The sequence below is a fragment of the Bos taurus genome, chromosome 26, assembly GCF_002263795.3.
Source record: "Bos taurus isolate L1 Dominette 01449 registration number 42190680 breed Hereford chromosome 26, ARS-UCD2.0, whole genome shotgun sequence".
NCBI classification, from domain to species: domain Eukaryota; kingdom Metazoa; phylum Chordata; class Mammalia; order Artiodactyla; family Bovidae; genus Bos; species Bos taurus.
Genome location: NC_037353.1, coordinates 36,768,373 through 36,786,173, shown reverse-complemented (window position 1 = coordinate 36,786,173; position 17,801 = coordinate 36,768,373). Strand labels below are relative to the sequence as shown.

The 17,801-nt window shown below is 36.2% G+C and overlaps 1 protein-coding gene across 1 annotated transcript in view; it reads right to left on the bottom strand.

The window, feature by feature from the left end:
- Positions 1–17,801, bottom strand: part of CCDC172 (coiled-coil domain containing 172) — a 57,698-nt gene that overhangs the window by 21,198 nt on the left and 18,699 nt on the right. The window contains exons 4-5 of the mRNA NM_001075833.2: positions 4,888–5,004; positions 3,506–3,671 (exon numbers count right to left, since the gene is read on the bottom strand). Of these exons, the coding sequence (NP_001069301.1) occupies positions 3,506–3,671; positions 4,888–5,004 (283 nt within the window). The remainder of the gene's footprint in view (positions 1–3,505; positions 3,672–4,887; positions 5,005–17,801) is intronic.

Below are 17,801 nucleotides of genomic sequence, written 5' to 3'. Positions count from 1 at the left end.
CTTTTGGCTCTGCCTAATGTCTGTCAAGAATGATTAACTTTTTCTTGTGTAGTAAAAATGTAAGCAATGTATGGTCAATATACTTTTGGAAGTACTGCTTAACAATATTAGATCTTCCAATCCATCAGCTTGGGATGACTTTCCATTTATTTAGGTCCCTGGTGGCTCAGACGGTAAAGCGTCTGTCTACAATGTGAGAGACTTGGGTTCGATCCCTGGGTTGGGAACATTCCCTGGAGGAGGAAATGGCAACCCACTCAAGTACTCTTGCCTTGAAAATCCCATGGATGGAGGAGTTTGGTGCAGGCTACTATCCATGCGGTCACAAAGAGTCCGGCATGACTGAGTGACTTCACTTCACTTCTAATTTCTTTCAACAATGTTTTTTGTAGTTTTTGTATACAAGTCTTAAACTTTTGTTAAATGTGTTTTACTCTTTTTTGATTGAAAATTGAATGTTAATTTACAAATTGTCCATTTGGCTTGTGTATATTGATCTAATAACCTGCCACCCTGCTGAACTTGTTTATTAGCTCAAATAGTTTTCCTAAGGATTCCTTAGGATTTCTATACACAAGATCATGCAATGTTCAAATAGAGATGGTTTTACTACTTTATTTCCAATCTAGATGTCTCGTATTTCTTTTTCTTGCCTGATTGCCCAGGCTACAATCTCTAGTAAAATGCTGGATACAAGTACTAGGAATGGATGAATATCTTCATCTTTTCCTGATGAAAAGATACATTCACCATGGTTTTTCAAAGATACTCTTCATCAGGTTGAGAATGGTCCCTTTTATGTCTAGGTTATTGACTGTTTATCATGAAAGGGTATTGGATCTTGCCAAATGATTTTTTGAATTTATTATTATTTTATATCTTTTATTTATCTGTATTATATTCATGGTCTTGAATATTTTTATAATATCAATTTTAAAAGTCTTTCTCTGTGAATTTCATTATCTCTGTGATTTCTGGAGATGTTTCTGTTGACCTAATTTCCTTTTTGGTATGAGATACAATTTCTTTTTCACAGATATAGTGATTTTTGGTTGGATACTAGACATTTTGTTTACTATTTTGTTGATGTTTGAATTTTGCTCTCTTCCCCTCAAGCATGTTGATACCTGCTATTTAGCATGCAGTTAGGTAACATAATAAGGTTCAAACCCTGCTTTTAAGATTTAGTGTGTGTCCAGAGTAGGAAATGGCAACCCACTCCAGTGTTCTTGCCTGGAGAATCGCAGGGACGGGAAGCCTGGTGGGCTGCCATCTATGGGTCGCACAGAGTCGGACATGACTGAAGCGACTTAGCAGCAACTTAGCAGCAGAGTAGCCTTAGGTCGAAGGCTAATTGAATCCTACTATTAAGGCAGGATTCTTCTGTTTAATGAGCTCTTTCTATTCTGAAAGGATGGAACATGAATGTCTCCCAGTCCTGGGTGAGCGCACAGAATTGTTGACCTTATGATTCCCCAGCAGTTTTTCTTTATTCAGTCTAGAGGATTTTCCCCTATGTATGCAAAGAATAATATATAGCCAAAGACTCAAAGCAACTTCTATGTAGATTTCTGGAGGTTTTGTCTGTGCAGTTCTTTCCTCTCAGTACGTTGTCCTGAAAATTTCAGCTAACTCAGCCTCCCTGAACTCCAGTCTTTGTATCGTATCCTTGACTCAATCAGGCCACTATGTTTTAAGTTCCCTCTCTCACTCCTGTTGTCAAAAAACTGCAACCAGGTAAAAGCCTAGGTAATCATGCCTCGTGTGTTTTCCTTCTCTTAGGAATCATAGCCTTGGACAGTCTCTTGTCCTTAATATCTAAAAACAGTTTTTAATGCATTTCTTCTAGTTCTAGTTTTTTGTATTGTGCTCCTTCCTGATCATAATATATATATATATATATATATATATATATATATATATATATATATATAAGAACTTCCCAGATGTATGCCTATAAGATGTATGCTTATATGTATGCCTTAAGAACCTCTGTCCTATACTCTCTACACAAAGCAACCTATCTCTAAGAACCTCATTTCTTTCATCTATGAAATTAAGCTAATTAAAAAGTATAATCCTTATATTTTAAGGGTTTAATTATGATCCAGGTAGCATTTTATGTAATTAAATATTCTTTCATGAGTACTTACAACAATCTTGTTAAGGTCATTATCATTATCCTCCATCTTCATAGATGAAGAAACTGAAGCAAATAAAACTTAAGCATCTTGTCCCAAATCACATATTACTCTCTGCTGGTTCTCTTGCCCTCTTTGACATCTCTGTCTCATTATTCTCTTCATTTCCTTAAATGCTATGCTTTTCCATTTTCTGCCTTTGGTCTTTGCTACCCCTCTATGTTCCCTCTACATGTTCCCTTTGAATTATGTTAGCAAATTATCTGGAATCCCACACCTAATGTTCTAGCTTGATCTCTTGTATCAGTTTCACAACCAATTTCAACCTGCTACTTGGGCACTTCTACCTGTTTATCCCATAGACATCTCCAACTAAAAACACTGAAACAAAACTTAATTTTTTTGTCCAGAAAAGGCTATAGTTCACCTCCATTTCTGCTCTTCCTCCTGGTACCATATTCTACCCAATCTCTGAAGTGTGAAAACTGTGGTTCATGCTTGACTTTCCTTATATCTGTTTAGTCAGTGATACATCTGTCATTCTTCCTAAAAATCTCTTTGTCTTCTCCTGTCTTTGGTAACTTCTATTTTTTTCTTTAATAATTTTATTTACTTATGGCTGTACTGGGTCTTCATTGTTGTGCAGGGTTTTCTCTAGTTACAGTGAGCAGGTGCTACTCTTAGTTGCTGTGGCAGGTTTCTCATTGTGGTGGCTTCTCTTTCTGCACAGTACAAGCTCTAGGTCATGTGGGCTTCAGTAGTTTAGGCACAAGGGCTTAGCTTCTCTGCTGCATATGGGATTTTCCCTGGCCAGAGATCAAACCCATGTCTCTCGCATTGACAGATGGATTCTTCACCACTAGCCTCTCTGATAATTTCTTTAGTTCAGCATCTTATTACAGACTGCAATTGCCTGCATACTAGTGTTTCTGAAATGGAATTCTCCCTACCCCGCTGTGTAACAGTGTTTCCTAAACTGTTTTGATGGTAGAATAAAGATCACAGCAACAGTATCACCTATATAGTTTCTATCACAATGTACTATAAATATCTGCCTATATATTTCACCCCCCCCCCCATTTTAGTTTTATACCTCCAGGACCTAAAAGGGTGCCTAATATACAACAGATAGTAAACAGAATTTGGTTATTAAATAAATGACCAATGATCATGTCACACCTACTTCTAAAGAGCTTGAGACAACTCACAGTAAGAGAGACATACAATTAAGATAAAAGTAAAAAAATAGCAATGCAATAACCCAATTTACTTATAAAAATGTAAAATTTCTGGAAAATTCATTAATTCAAAATAAGTTATCTTCATTAATGCCAGATAAATGAGGTGGTACTATGTTTTCATACCCATTTTAAGAATGTTTGCCTGGTTTTCTAAGTCAGATATTTGAATCTTGACATTTTCTTTCATCAAACGCTCTCGTTTCTTTGTTAATTCATATTCATTATTGAAGTCTGTAATTTCCTTAATAAATTTTTCTTCCTCCTCTGTAACTCTTCTCTTTGTAGCCTCCTGAAAAATGGAAACAAAGGACCAAATATAGGTGTTAATTGCAACAATATTCTTCTTTACTGATTAAAATTCAATCATTTGGAAATACTGACAACAGAAAATTATATTCCTGGTACTAAAATGCTATATTCCTCCAGCAGTATTAATTTAAAAACTTAGATTATTACATGATAACAACCAACTATTTTCATGTGAAAGATTTATCCTTAATATTTTAGGAGAATTATTGAGGTAGAAATTTTACCACCGATCATTATGTATGTGTCTGTTTGTGTATTAAACTCACAGGAATATATGCCATTTTGTCATTGCAAAATTGGTGGTAAAATAACTAAATGATCAAAGTTGAAAATCTATACTCAAAGGAATTACATTGCAACTGGATGGTAAAAGAATTAAATGACCAAAGTTGAAAATGCAGATCTACACTCAAAGGAATTACTGTCCTTTGAGTGTGAATTCCAAGAAAATCTTTTAAAATGTAGACAAGGTAAAATTACATGGTCATTTCAAATACAGTTCTAAATAACAGTTTAAATTTCATAAAATGTCAACATGAAGTAGAAAGAAATAAGAATTTGCAGAAACTTTAAACAATATTAGAACCTAAACTTTTTGACAATGGTAGAACCTAAACATTACTGTGTTTTCCAATTTTTTTCCAAGAAACATAACTAATTAAGAGCTACAGCTGGAAACTTGCCATGCCATTCATAACCATTTGGTGGTTGATTCTGACTCTGGATATATATTTTTAACAGTTCAAAATGTATTTTTTCAAAAAGTCAATTAGTTATAGATTATATTCCTAAGCTGTTCTTGTCATTTAAAGCTACTGAGTCTGTTTGCTGTGATTTATGATTTAAAAAAATAAACAAAATCTATCTTTGCACCCACATCCACAAGTTTGAACCTCTGTGCCTTTCAAAAGCATTAAAACCAAGATCTTGAGCAATTCAACTCAGTTTCAATGTTTATTTTATGCTTATTACAATAGCAAATAATTTCTATAGTGCATCCTGACAATTTAATTCTTTCAAACTATATTACTCTACCAATTGGTTTAAAATAGCACTTAATAATTTTCCATATCTCAACAGGACTACCTGCCAATATGCATATGGATGATTTTTCTAAACATATATCTAAAGCATATTTTTATACAAAATTTTCATACAATTAGTAAAATAAATTTTCCAAGTGGCTGGAAACGTACAAAGGTTTGGAGAAGCATATTCCTTTGGTTTGTAATTTCATTGCACTGTCTTTCTAAGGCATTTTCATGTGTTTTCAAAAGCTGTAAGAGGAAGGCTTTTTCAGAAAACTGCTGAACCTTTAAAGCAAAAAAAGAAAAAAAAGGAATCAGAATTAAACAATTAGACATTTCAGGGTATCTTAGTTAATAGAATAGATCTGTATAGTATAAAAATTTTTATATCAACCTTTAAAATGCAAAATAAAATTCACATTAAACATCTTACTTTATATGCTCTATCTTAAATTATTTTATAAGTGCTTTATAATTTTTATAATCTCTTCCTCTAATAAAACTATAGGCGCATCAAGGGCAGAGAATGCATTTGCTTTTTCCTGATATCTAGTACATTTGGTGGAAGAAGGCAATGGCACCCCACTCCAGTACTGTTGCCTGGAAAATCCCATGGATGGAAGAGCCTGGTAGGCTGCAGTCCACGGGGTCCGCTAAGAGTTAGACACGACTGAGCGACTTCACTTTCACTTTCCACTTTCATGCATTGGAGAAGGAAATGGCAACCCACTCCAGTGTTCTTGTCTGGAGAATCCCATGGACGGAGAAGCCTGGTAGGCTGCAGTCCATGGGGTCGCACAGAGTCGGACACGACTGAAGCAACTTAGCAGCAGCAGCAGTACATTTGGTAGCTTAGGTACTAAAGCTTTTTGATGACACACATTGAAATTCGCTTCAAGACAGCTTGTTTTAAAGAACAAGTTTTTAGTCTTAGTACTAGAAATATGATGGAGAAATCATGTATACAATATGACGAATAAAATAATGAGATCAAATCTACAAACCACAGGCAAAAATCCACTCCCTCATGACTATAGTTATACCCAATAAAACACAAATCTGTTAAAGTTCTCAAATGGGTTTTGAGAACTCATTTTTTGTTTCAGTACCTCATTTGGTTCTAACTAGCAAAAGATATAATAAATATTAATATTAGATAGGTAACTGTTATTTCATTTGGGCTATAAAGAATAGCATCTCTTGAGACCATGAATATTGAAATCAAAGTCAGGAAGCTTTAATATATAAAAGCTAAAAATGATGCCAGACTGGAAACAATCCTTCCACTACATTCAGTACTGGCCCTCATAAGAAAGCATCACTTCAAGTTTGGGGCTGTTCCCATCTCCAAAGAGAAAAGAAAAAGGAAATAAATCCGAACTTAAATTGCAAAAGGAAGATTTATGTTAGCTATAAGAGCTTCTTCAAGGTGAGAGACAGGTTGTGAAATCTCTGTCCCAGAAGATATTGAATAGTAAAGAGCTTAGGAATAGTCTGGTCCAGACCCAAAGGGCTGGCCTAAAAGACATTTTGAAATGATATGGCTAAAAAGCCCTACAAATACTGGCATTAAAAAAAAGCAGCTGAAATGAAACAGAAAATATGATCTTACATTTATATAATATCATAGCACATCTGCCCATACCTTCAGCACTTAGTGCTGATGTCATCAACTCTATCATCAATAAAGAAAGATTAGAAAGGTGCGACTTACATGACCAAAGGGATTCAGAAAATACTTTCAGAATTGGGGGAGGGGAGAATGGGGCAGTATTTTACTGTCTGAGAAGACAGAAATTAGAAAACATATGTCTGATCTATAAAATCATATACAAACTGGTAACAATAGTGAGCAAAGCTATGATCATGAATTCTATCACATTTATTTCAAATAAGAAAATACTTCTAAAAAAAAAAGAAAAGAAAAGAAAATACTTCTAAGCTATCTAATATATATTATATAAATGGGAGTAAAATGAGTTCCAAAGACATTGATACCTTAACAAAAGTTATATAATTAATTAGGGGGAAACCCAGGACTAATATTCAGTTCTTCTGACTTTATTGCTTCTCAACCATTATCCTATTACGGAAATACTAGAACTATTTCACAGTAATATAAAGATACTTTTGGAACTAAAACAGGACTTCCATCTCTGACAACAGTATAAGTTGAAAGTATACAGGATAAGAGACTGAAAAATTACCAAATACTAGGTCTATCAGAACTCATTGAGAAAAGGTTGCTTGCAGTATACTCCTAACTCTCAGAGTTGCAATTATGAACAAGAACCATCAATGCCAACAAAAATGCTTTGAGACCAAACATCAGGCTGGATAAATTTTGGGTTAATCCAATTAGGTATTTTATGTAACATGCCTTTCAGAATCAAAATTCCTAAATTCTGATTCTCCTTCTACCACTATCTGTAGTCAAACCTGCAATGAAAACCAAAAATGGAGAAAATATTATTTATTAAACTAAGGAAGTTTAAAATAAGACAAACAAATTTATTACTCAGATTCAGAAAAGCCTTATGTTAAGGACTCAGAAGTTAAGGTGTGCTACTACAGCGTTCACTAAGACCTAAAATTATCACTGAACTCATGTCTTCTTTCTTAAAAGGGAAAATAATAATTAAAGAAAGATATTAGACATCCTGTCATTTAATTGGAATGGTTCACCATAACCTGAAAAAAATGAAATCTAAATACACCAAATGAAAATTAGACAACTTTTTAAAAGATCTGTAAGAAAGGTATAGCTGAAAATTTTCTCTTCCCTAAATTCTATGTAAATTATCCACTTTGAGGTCTTTTTACTTCTTTGCTTTAACTCATTATTGGTGTACTCTTCATTCTTACTTTCTGTTTTACACTCTATCTTCTCATACATTTTCCTCTTTTAATCAAGACCTAAAAAGTCCCAGAGAATCAATTACTACAGAAAGATTACAGTAACATTAATTTTTAAATTTACTTAGGATCTGTGATGAAAACATTTAATGCATAATAGAATTGGCAAGTAGGGAAAAGAGAGCAATAGAAGAAAGAAGCAGGACTTTGGAAAAGCTCAAGTTGGGAAGGTTAAGAAAGAACAGAGGCCTATGATATGCTGACTCACAAGCTGAGGACGGCAATAAGTTATGGCTGTGGGAACTACATGGGGTCTATTATCAGGCCTTCTATTTTATTGTAACTAAGGGGTCAAACGCTTTAGGATCCATCCAGTTCCATCTACCAAGTATAAGTTATTAATTTTACTACTAAAAAAGCTTTTCAAGACCACCTATTTGTGGAATGTGTTTCTCGCTATTCCTTTTGTTCTTCCTGTTACCACACCTAATTTCTTAAATTATTTTTCACATTCTGACTTTTTAAAACCATATCTACTACTGTATAAATATTTCAAATATAACCCTGAAGATACTGATAGGGTCACAAGATGAGGTCATTTCACAGAATAAATCATCATTAGAGATTTCTCTCATCTTTCTTTTTTTGCAAAAGTATGGGTAGGAATCAGAATTGGAAAGATACTAAAACAGATTCAAAATTGTAATTTAAAAAGATATTTTTGAACTTATCTCTGAGTCAGGTTTGAATTGAGGCACTATCTTACACTCATAGTAGCCTGGACATCCATGATAAAAGCAAACAAACAAACAAAATGACCTACTTACAAAAAGAAACTACTGGCTATATCTGCTAAATTACCCAGGGATCTCAAGGGGCTACAAACAATAAAAAGAAAGGGGTGGAAGGTTCAAATTTCTCTTTCTCATCTTGTTCCTTCCTCTGACTACAAATGAAATGAAAATATCTGTGTGCAGCTGTAAAATTATATTCTAGAATCAAACAGCCAAGCTTTGTCAGAAAATATTGCTCTTTTGAAAATTTTTAATTTATAACAGTGCCAACACTCTGGTTAATTTTACCTTTTTCAGCAATAAAGATTTTGCTTGTCTCTTCTTCTGTCTTATTTCTCCTGGGATATTTGAGCTGTCAATAGAGCTTGTAGCTTTCCCAGTGAGTTGACTTATCTGGTCAACTAGGTCAGTTTTCAGCACAGGCATTATTTGGGACTCTTCACTACTCTTGCCACTTGGACACCCTGAGGTATTTTTCCACCAAAATAACTTGAAAATTGACAATGACTGAGGATGTGGAATTAGTGTTTGGGTTCCAGTAAATAAAGAATTTTGAGTAATGCTCAAAATTCTCCAAGTCAGGCTTCAACAATACGTGAACCATGAACTTTCAGATGTTCAAGCTGGTCTTAGAAAAGGCAGAGGAACCAGAGATCAAATTGCCAACATCCACAGGCTCATTGAAAAAGCAAGAGAGTTCCAGAAAAACATCTAGTTCTGCTTTATTGACTATGCCAAAGCCTTTGACTGTGTGGATCACAACAAACTGCGGAAAATTCTGAAAGAGATGGGAATACCAGACCACCTGACCTGCTTCTTGAGAAATGTGTATGCAGGTCAGGAAGCAACAGTTAGAACTGCTCATGGAACAACAGACTGGTTCCAAATAGGAAAAGGAGTACGTCAAGGCTGTATATTGTCACCCTGTTTATTTAACTCACATGCAGAGTACATCATGAAGAACACTGAGCTGGAGGAAGCAAGAGCTAGAATCAAGATTGTCAGGAGAAATATCAATAACCTCAGATATGCAGATGACACCACCCTTATGGCAGAAAGTGAAGAAGAACTAAAGAGCCTCTTGATGAAAGTGGAGAGTGAAAAAGTTGGCTTAAAGCTCAACATTCAGAAAACAAAGATCATGGCATCTGGTCCCATCACTTCATGGCAAATAGATGGGGAAACAGTGGAAACAGTGTCAGACTTTATTTTTATGGGCTCCAAAATCACTGCAGATGGTGATTGCAGCCATGAAATTAAAAGACACTTACTCCTTGGGAGGAAAGTTATGACCAACCTAGATAGCATATTCAAAAGCAGAGACATTACTTTGCCAACAAAGGCTCATCTAGTCAAGGCTATGGTTTTTCCAGTGGTCATGTATGGATGTGAAAGTTGGACTGTGAAGAAAGCTGAGTGCCGAAGAATTGATGCTTTTTACCTTGGACTGCAAGGAGATCCAACCAGTCCCTTCTTTTTTATTTTATTTTATTTTTATTTTTTTTAATTTTATTTTTAAACTTTACAATATTGTATTAGTTTTGCCAAATATCGAAATGAATCCACCACAGGTATACCTGTGTTCCCCATCCTGAACCCTCCTCCCTCCTCCCTCCCCATACCCTCCCTCTGGGTCGTCCCAGTGCACCAGCCCCAAGCATCCAGTATCTTGCATCGAACCTGGACTGGCAACTCGTTTCATACATGGTATTATACATGTTTCAATGCCATTCTCCCAAATCTCCCCACCCTCTCCCTCTCCCACAGAGTCCATAAGACTGATCTATATATCAGTCTCTCTTTTGCTGTCCCGTACACAGGGTTATTGTTACCATCTTTGTAAATTCCATATATATGCGTTAGTATGTCCCTTCTAAAGGAGATCAGTCCTGGATGTTCTTTGGAAGGACTGATGCTAAAGCTGAAACTCCAATACTTTGGCCACCTGATGCGAAGAGTTGACTCATTGGAAAAGACTCTGATGCTGGGAGGGATTGGGGGCAGGAGGAGAAGGGGACGACAGAGGATGAGATGGCTGGATGGCATCACAAACTCGATGGACATGAGTTTGGGTGAACTCCGGGAGTTGGTGATGGACAGGGAGGCCTGGCGTGCTGCAGTTCATGGGGTCGCAAAGAGTGGGACACAACTGAGCAACTGAACTGAACTGATTCCTTCTATAATCTTATCTTCTACCAGTCTCTTCTTCAATCACTCCTCTCTAGCCACACTGGTCTCCTTGTTATTCCCCAAACATCCAGCCACACTCTCTCCTCAAGGCCTTTGAACTGACTAGTCTCTGCAGAAATCTCTTTCTCCAGATTCCTCATGGTTCATTCCTTCATCTCAGTCAAGTCTTGGCTCATCTCTCCTCTTTTCACTAAAGATTATAAGGATGCCTGATAAGACCACTGCTATGTAGGTCTGTTCTGCAAGAGATATGATGATTCAAAAACGTGGCACACAGTTCTCTCTCTTTTTCATTTCTTTGAGCAAATATGATTATTGTATACTTAGTAAATCTAAGACACTGTTAGAAATAATGAAGAGTTCAGTAAAAAGGCTAGTTACAAAATAAATACCAAAAACTAGTATTTTTTTCTATTTACCAACAAGTAGGGAAAAAAAGGAAAATATCCCATTTATAACAGCAAAAACAAAATAAATAAAACCACACATAAACTTAACAAGAAGTATCTGAGACCTATATGAAAAAGCCTATACTGAGGAACATAAAAGAAAGTATAAATAGAAAGATACACTGTATTCATGAATGTGAAAATTCATAGTTGTAAACATATCAGTTCTCCCCATATAAACTGAGTATAATCTTAATTAAAACTGCAATACATTTGTTGGATCTTGATAAAATGATCTCGAATTCATTTTGGAAAACAAACAAACAAAGAGAATCAGGAAAATTCTAAAAAAGAAATTGTTCTTTCAGAGCATCAAAGATACTGTAAAGCTAATTTAAGTTAAGTGAATGTGATACTGGTGACAAAACAAATAGATTAACAGAATTATACAGAATACATTAGAACAGACACAAATATACAGTTTCACACAAAAACACAAGCTGGTATATATATAACATGTATATATATATAAAACTACATCATAAAGATGGTGTTTCCAGTCAATGAGAAACACGTGACATTTACCCAGGAAAAAAATAGGCAATCATTTTTATTTATGAGTAAGAAAAAAGCTTGTAAAAGTACTGGAAAAAGACATTGCTTAAACAATGAATTTCAGAAACAAACAAAAGACTTAAAATTTCTAGTAACACAAAGATTCTAAAATTTGATTTAAAAAAGTTACAAATAATAAAATTTGCAACAAATGACAAAGAAAGAGTTAATATCTATTGCATATAAAAAGCTAGAATTCAGTGAGAAAAAGACAAGAAAAGGATATTATTAGGCAATACACAAGGTAACTATGAACAATCCTAACGAATGAAAATATACGTAACCTAAAAAGTTCAAATTAAAACCATAAAAGCCGTCACTGTTGATACATTTGTAAAGAAAATCAATCATTTCTATTGTATAAATAGTGAAATTGTGGAAATACAATCTGGAACTTTTCTGAGGACAATTTGGAAATTATCAAAAGCCTTAAGAATACAGTTGACCCTCCCGTGGACAACACAAGGGTTGGGGGACTGGTCCTTGGTATGGTAAAAAATCTATTTATAATTCATAGTTAGATCTCCATAACCACAGTTCTAATCCTCACATTCAATCCATCAGATCATGCACTACTGCAGGATTTATTTAAAAGAAATCTTCATGTAAGTGTACCCATGCAGTTCAAGCCTATGTTGTTCAAGGATCAACTGTATCTACCAATTTGATTTCTAGGACTTTACCCCCAAAAAATAAGTGCACAAGGATGTATGTATAAAAGTATCATCACAGTGATATTAATAATCACATTATAAATAGAAAATCAGTTACATAAAATATATCATAGCCATTTAATGGGAAACTATGCTACCATTAAAAATTGTTTACTTAGATATATATTTATTGATATATCCAAGGTATAGTAAATGAAGAAAAAGGCAAAGAAGAAAGGGAACGATATACCAATTGCATGCAGAGTTTCAGAGAACAGCAACAAAAGATAAGAAAGCCTTCTTAAGTGGAAAATGCAAAAAAAAAAAAAAGAGGAAAAAAATAGAATGAGAAAGACTAGCAAGCTCTTCAAGAAAATAAGAGATACCAAGGGAATACTTCATGGAAAGATGGGCACAATAAAGGACAGAAATGATAAGGACCTAACAGAAGCAGAAGAGATTAAGAAGAGGTGGGAAGAATACACAGAAGAATTGTACAAAAAAGATCTTAATGACCCAGAAAACCATGATGGTGTGATCACTCACCTAGAGCCACACATCTTGGAGTCCAAAATCAAGTGGGCCTTAGGAAGCATTGTTATGAACAACGCTAGAGGAGGTGATGGAATTCCAACTGACCTATTTCAAATCTGAAAAGATGATGCTGTTTAAGTGCTGTACTCAATATGCCAGCAAATTTGGAAAACTCAGCAGTGGCCACAGGACTGGAAAAGGTCAGTTTTCATTCCAGTTCCAAAGAAAGGCAATGCCAAAGAATGTTCAAACCAGCACACAACTGTGCTCATTTCACATGCTATCAAGGTAATGCTCAAAATTCTTCAAGATAGGCTTCAATAGTACCTGAATTGATAATTTCCAGATGTATAAACTGGACTTAGAAAAGGCAGAGGAACCAGAGATCAAATTGCCAACATTCACTGGGTCATAGAAAAAGAAAGAGAATTCCAGAAAAACATCTGCTTCATTGACTATGCTAAAGCCTTTGTGTGGATCACAACAAACTGTGAAAAATTCTTAAAAAGATGGGAATACCAGACCACCTGGTTTGGAGCACACTAAAAAAAGATGTCCCACATCTAAAGACAAAGAACAAACCTCAATGAGACAGTAGGACGTGCACAATCATGATAAAATCAAATTCCATACCTGCCAGGTGGGTGTTTCATAAACTGGAGAACAATAATACCAAAGAAGTTTTCCCACTGTTGTGAAGGTTCTGAGCCCCACGTCAGGTTTCCCAGCCTGGGATCTGACGAAGGGACTGGGAAATACCAAGGAATCTGACCTTGAAGGCCAGTGGGATTTGATTATAGGACTTCCACTACATTGCGGGAAACAGAGACTCCAGTCTTGCAGGGCACAAACAAAATCCTACATACCCCAATACCAGAGGAAGAGAGAGCAGTGACCCCACAGGAGACTGAACCAAAACTACCTGCTAGCGTTGGAGGGTCTCCTGTGGAAGTGTGGGTTGGCAGCGGCTCAACACAGGATAGGGGTCCTGGCAGCAGCAGTCCTAGAAGGTCCCCCTTGGTATAAACCCTATTGGAGGTCAGCATTAACCCTACCAGAGAGCCCACAGACCCCAGGGCTGGGTCACCTCAGGCCAGACAACTAACAGGGAGGGAGCAAAATCACACTCATTAGCAGATAATTAGATTAAAGCTTTACTGAGCAATGTGCTGCCCACTAGATCAAGCCCTGGTTTTTTCCACCCTGTCCCTCCCATCAAGAAGCTTACAGAAGCCTCTTAGCCTCATCCACTAGAGGGAGACAGAAGAATCACAAAGAACCACAATTCCACAGCAGCTAAAACAAAAACCACATTACAGAAAGCTAATCAGGATGAAAACACAGAGAGTTATGTCCCAGATGAAGGGACAATATAAAACCCGAGAAAACAACTAAATGAAGTGGAGATAGCAATCTTTCAGAAAAAGGATTCAGAATAGTGATAGTGAAGATGATCCAGGATCTTGGAAACAGAAAAGAGAAGATGCAAGAAATGTTTACCAAAGACCTAGAACTAAAGAACAAACAAACAGAGATGAACAATACGCTAGAAGCAATCAATAGCAGAGTAACTGAGGCAGAAGAACAGACAAGTGACCTGAGGACAGAACGGTGGAAATCACTGCCCCAGAAGAGAATATAGAAAAAAGAATGAAAAACAAAAACAAAAACTGAAGACAGCCTAAAAGACCTCTGGGACAACATTAAATGCACCAACATTTGCTTTATAGGGGTCCCAGAAGGAGAGGAGAGAGAGAGAAAGGACCTCAGAAAATATTTGAAGCAATAATAGCTGAAAACTTTCCAAACATGGGAAAGGAAATAGTCAGCCAAGTTCACGAAGCGCAGAGTCCTAGGCAGGATAAACTCAAGGAGGAACACCCCAAGACACATAGTAGCAAACTGGTAAAAACTAAGTTCAGTTCAGTTCGGTCGCTCAGTCATTTCCAACTCTTTGCAACCCCATGAACCGCAGCATACCAGGTCTCCCTGTCCATCACCAACTCCTGGAGTCCACCCAAACCCATGTCCATTGAGTATGTGATGCCATCCAACCATCTCATCCTCTGTGGTCCCCTTCTCCTCCTGCCTTCAATCTTTCCCAGCATCGGGGTCTTGTCCAGTGAGTCAGCTCTTCACATCAGGTGGCCAAAGTATTGGAGTTTCAGCTTCAACATCAGTCCTTTCAATGAACACCCAGGACTGATGTCCTTTAGGATGGACTGGTTGGATCTCCTTGCAGTCCAAGGGACTCTCAAGAGTCTTCTCCAACACCACAGTTCAAAGGCATCAATTCTTTGGTGCTCAGCTTTCTTTATAGTCCAACTCTCACATCCATACATGACCACTGGAAAAACCATAGCCTTGACTAGACGGACCTTTGTTGGCAAAGTAATATCTCTGCTTTTCAATATGCTATCTAGGTTGGTCATAACTTTTCTTCCAAGGAGTAAGCGTCTTTTAATTTCATGGCTGCAATTGCCATCTGCAGTGATTTTGGAGCCCAGAAAAATAAAGCCAGCCATTGTTTCCACTGTTTCCCCATCTATTTGCCATGAAGTGATGGGACCAGATGCCATGATCTTAGTTTTCTGAATGTTGAGCTTTAAGCCGACTTTTTCACTCTCCACTTTCACTTTCATCAAGAGACTCTTTAGTTCTTCACTTTCTGCCATAAGGGTGGTGTCATCTGCATATCTGAGGTTATTGATATTTCTCCCGGCAATCTTGATTCCAGCTTGTGCTTCATCCAGCCCAGTGTTTCTCATGATGTACTCTGCATATAAGTTAAATAAGCAGGGTGACAATATACAGCCTTGACGTACTCCTTTTCCTATTTGGAACCAGTCTGTTGTTCCATGTCCAGTTCTAACTGTTGCTTCCTGACCTGCATACAGGTCTCTCAAGAGGCAAGTCAGGTGGTCTGGTATGCCCATCTCTTTCAGAATTTTCCACAGTTTATTGTGATCCACACAGTCAAAGGTTTTGGCATAGTCAATAAAACAGAAATATATTTTTTTCTGGAACTCTCTTGCTTTTTCAAAAACTAAAGACAAAGATAAAATATTAAAAGCAACAAGGGAAAAGTGACAAATAACATACAAGGGAACTCCAGTCAGGTTATTAGCTGGTTTTCAACAGAAACTCTACAAGCCAAAAGGGAACAGCATGATATATTTAAAGTGATGAAAGGGAAGAACATACAACCAAGTATACTCTACCTAGCAAGACTCTAATTCATATTTGATGGAGAAATCAAAGGCTTTCCAGACAAACAAAAGTCAAGAGAATTCAGCACCACAAAACCAGCTTTGGCCTTCCTAGGTTGCACTAGCGGCCAAAAAAAAAAACAAAAAACCCCAACCTACCAATGCAGGAGACCTAAGAGATGTGAGTTCAATCCCTGGGTTGGAAAATCCCCTGAAGGAGGGCATGGCAACCCACTCCAGTATTCCTGACTGGAGAATCCCATGGACAGAGAGAGGAGCCTGGTGGGCTTCGGTCCATAGGATAGCAAAGAGTTGGACACGAGAGTTGGACACGATTCTTAGCACAACGCAAACCAGCTTTACAGCAAATGCTGAAGAAACATCTCTACTCAGGAAACAATAGAGAAGGGAAAGACCTACAAAAAATAAACCCAAAACAATTAAGAAAATGGCAAAAGGATCATACATATTGATAATTACCTTAAATGTAGATGGATTAAAATGCACTAACCAAAAGACACAGACTGGCTGAGTGGATGAAAACATGTGCATGTGTGCATTGCCACTTACCACATCACTTTGCTTGACCCCAAAAATTGCATGTAATTATTTTATACTGTTAGGTTAATGTTCCCATTATGGCTTACAACTGTATTTTATTTTTTGCCTGGCTATTGATTGTGAAAACTGATAAACCTCTTTTACTACTGTGATTATGTAACTATTACTCACTTTAATGCCATTGTATCATGATTGGTCAACAGAAAAATAATAAAATTCTATATCGCCAAATCTATATAATTCAATAGAAAAACTTATAATCACTTTTTAAAAATCCAGATGCATATCAGAATTATCTTGGTGTTTTTTGAAAAATACAAATGCCCAGGTATTGCTTTTTTTCTCCAAAGCTCCAGATATGTTTCTAATGAGCAGCCATGATTAAAAGCAACTGGACTATATGATGATCTTTTACTTTATCTAGGTTGTTTCACCTTTTCTATTTCATATTCAGTGCTCCCATTTCATTTAGTTTATGTTTTCCAATTTCTCCATCTCCTTTTTTGTGTTCTTTCTCAAGCCTTTATCAAGTGTAGTAGAAAAGCTTTTGTATATATGTACATAGATAGTATGTACATGTATTTTAGAAAACTTAACAATTTTTGCCTGCTGCTGCTGCTGCTGCTAAGTTGCTTCAAAAAATTTATGACATTCTGATTTCACTTGTTTGACTTATAAGAACAGAATACTAGATTTCTAATTTTAAAAGACACTTAATAAGCAACAAAGGTTTACTGTATGGCACAGGAACTCTAATTAGTATCTTGTAATAACCAATAATGCAAAATAATCTCAAAAATAATATGTGTATATATGTATAACTGAATTACCTTGCTGTGTACTTGAAACATTAGAAGACAACTATACTTCAATAAAATATATATATTAAGAAAAAAAAAAATGAGAGGAGCAGGAATTGATAATAAAGAGGAAAAGAACATTTTAGAGTAATAGCCTGATCTATTTTCCTATTGTGGTGGTCACATATCTCCCATTCCGTCCACTTTTCTGTCTTCTCTTGGGAGGAACTGATTAGAATTTTAAGCAAGAAAAACTGGACTATATTTATAACCATGGAACTAGCTTGAACCAAAGAAGCTGAGGTAGGCAGCCTTTCAACTAATCTTGAAATATTAATTCAGGCTATAACAATTCATAAGAACACACAAGCAACAAAGGCTATAAGAAATTCTTCCTAGCAGCACTGAGATGACAGGCACAGCTATACATAGCCAGTTTACCTCTGACCGTTTTCGTTCACCTTTTCTGAACCTATCCGGG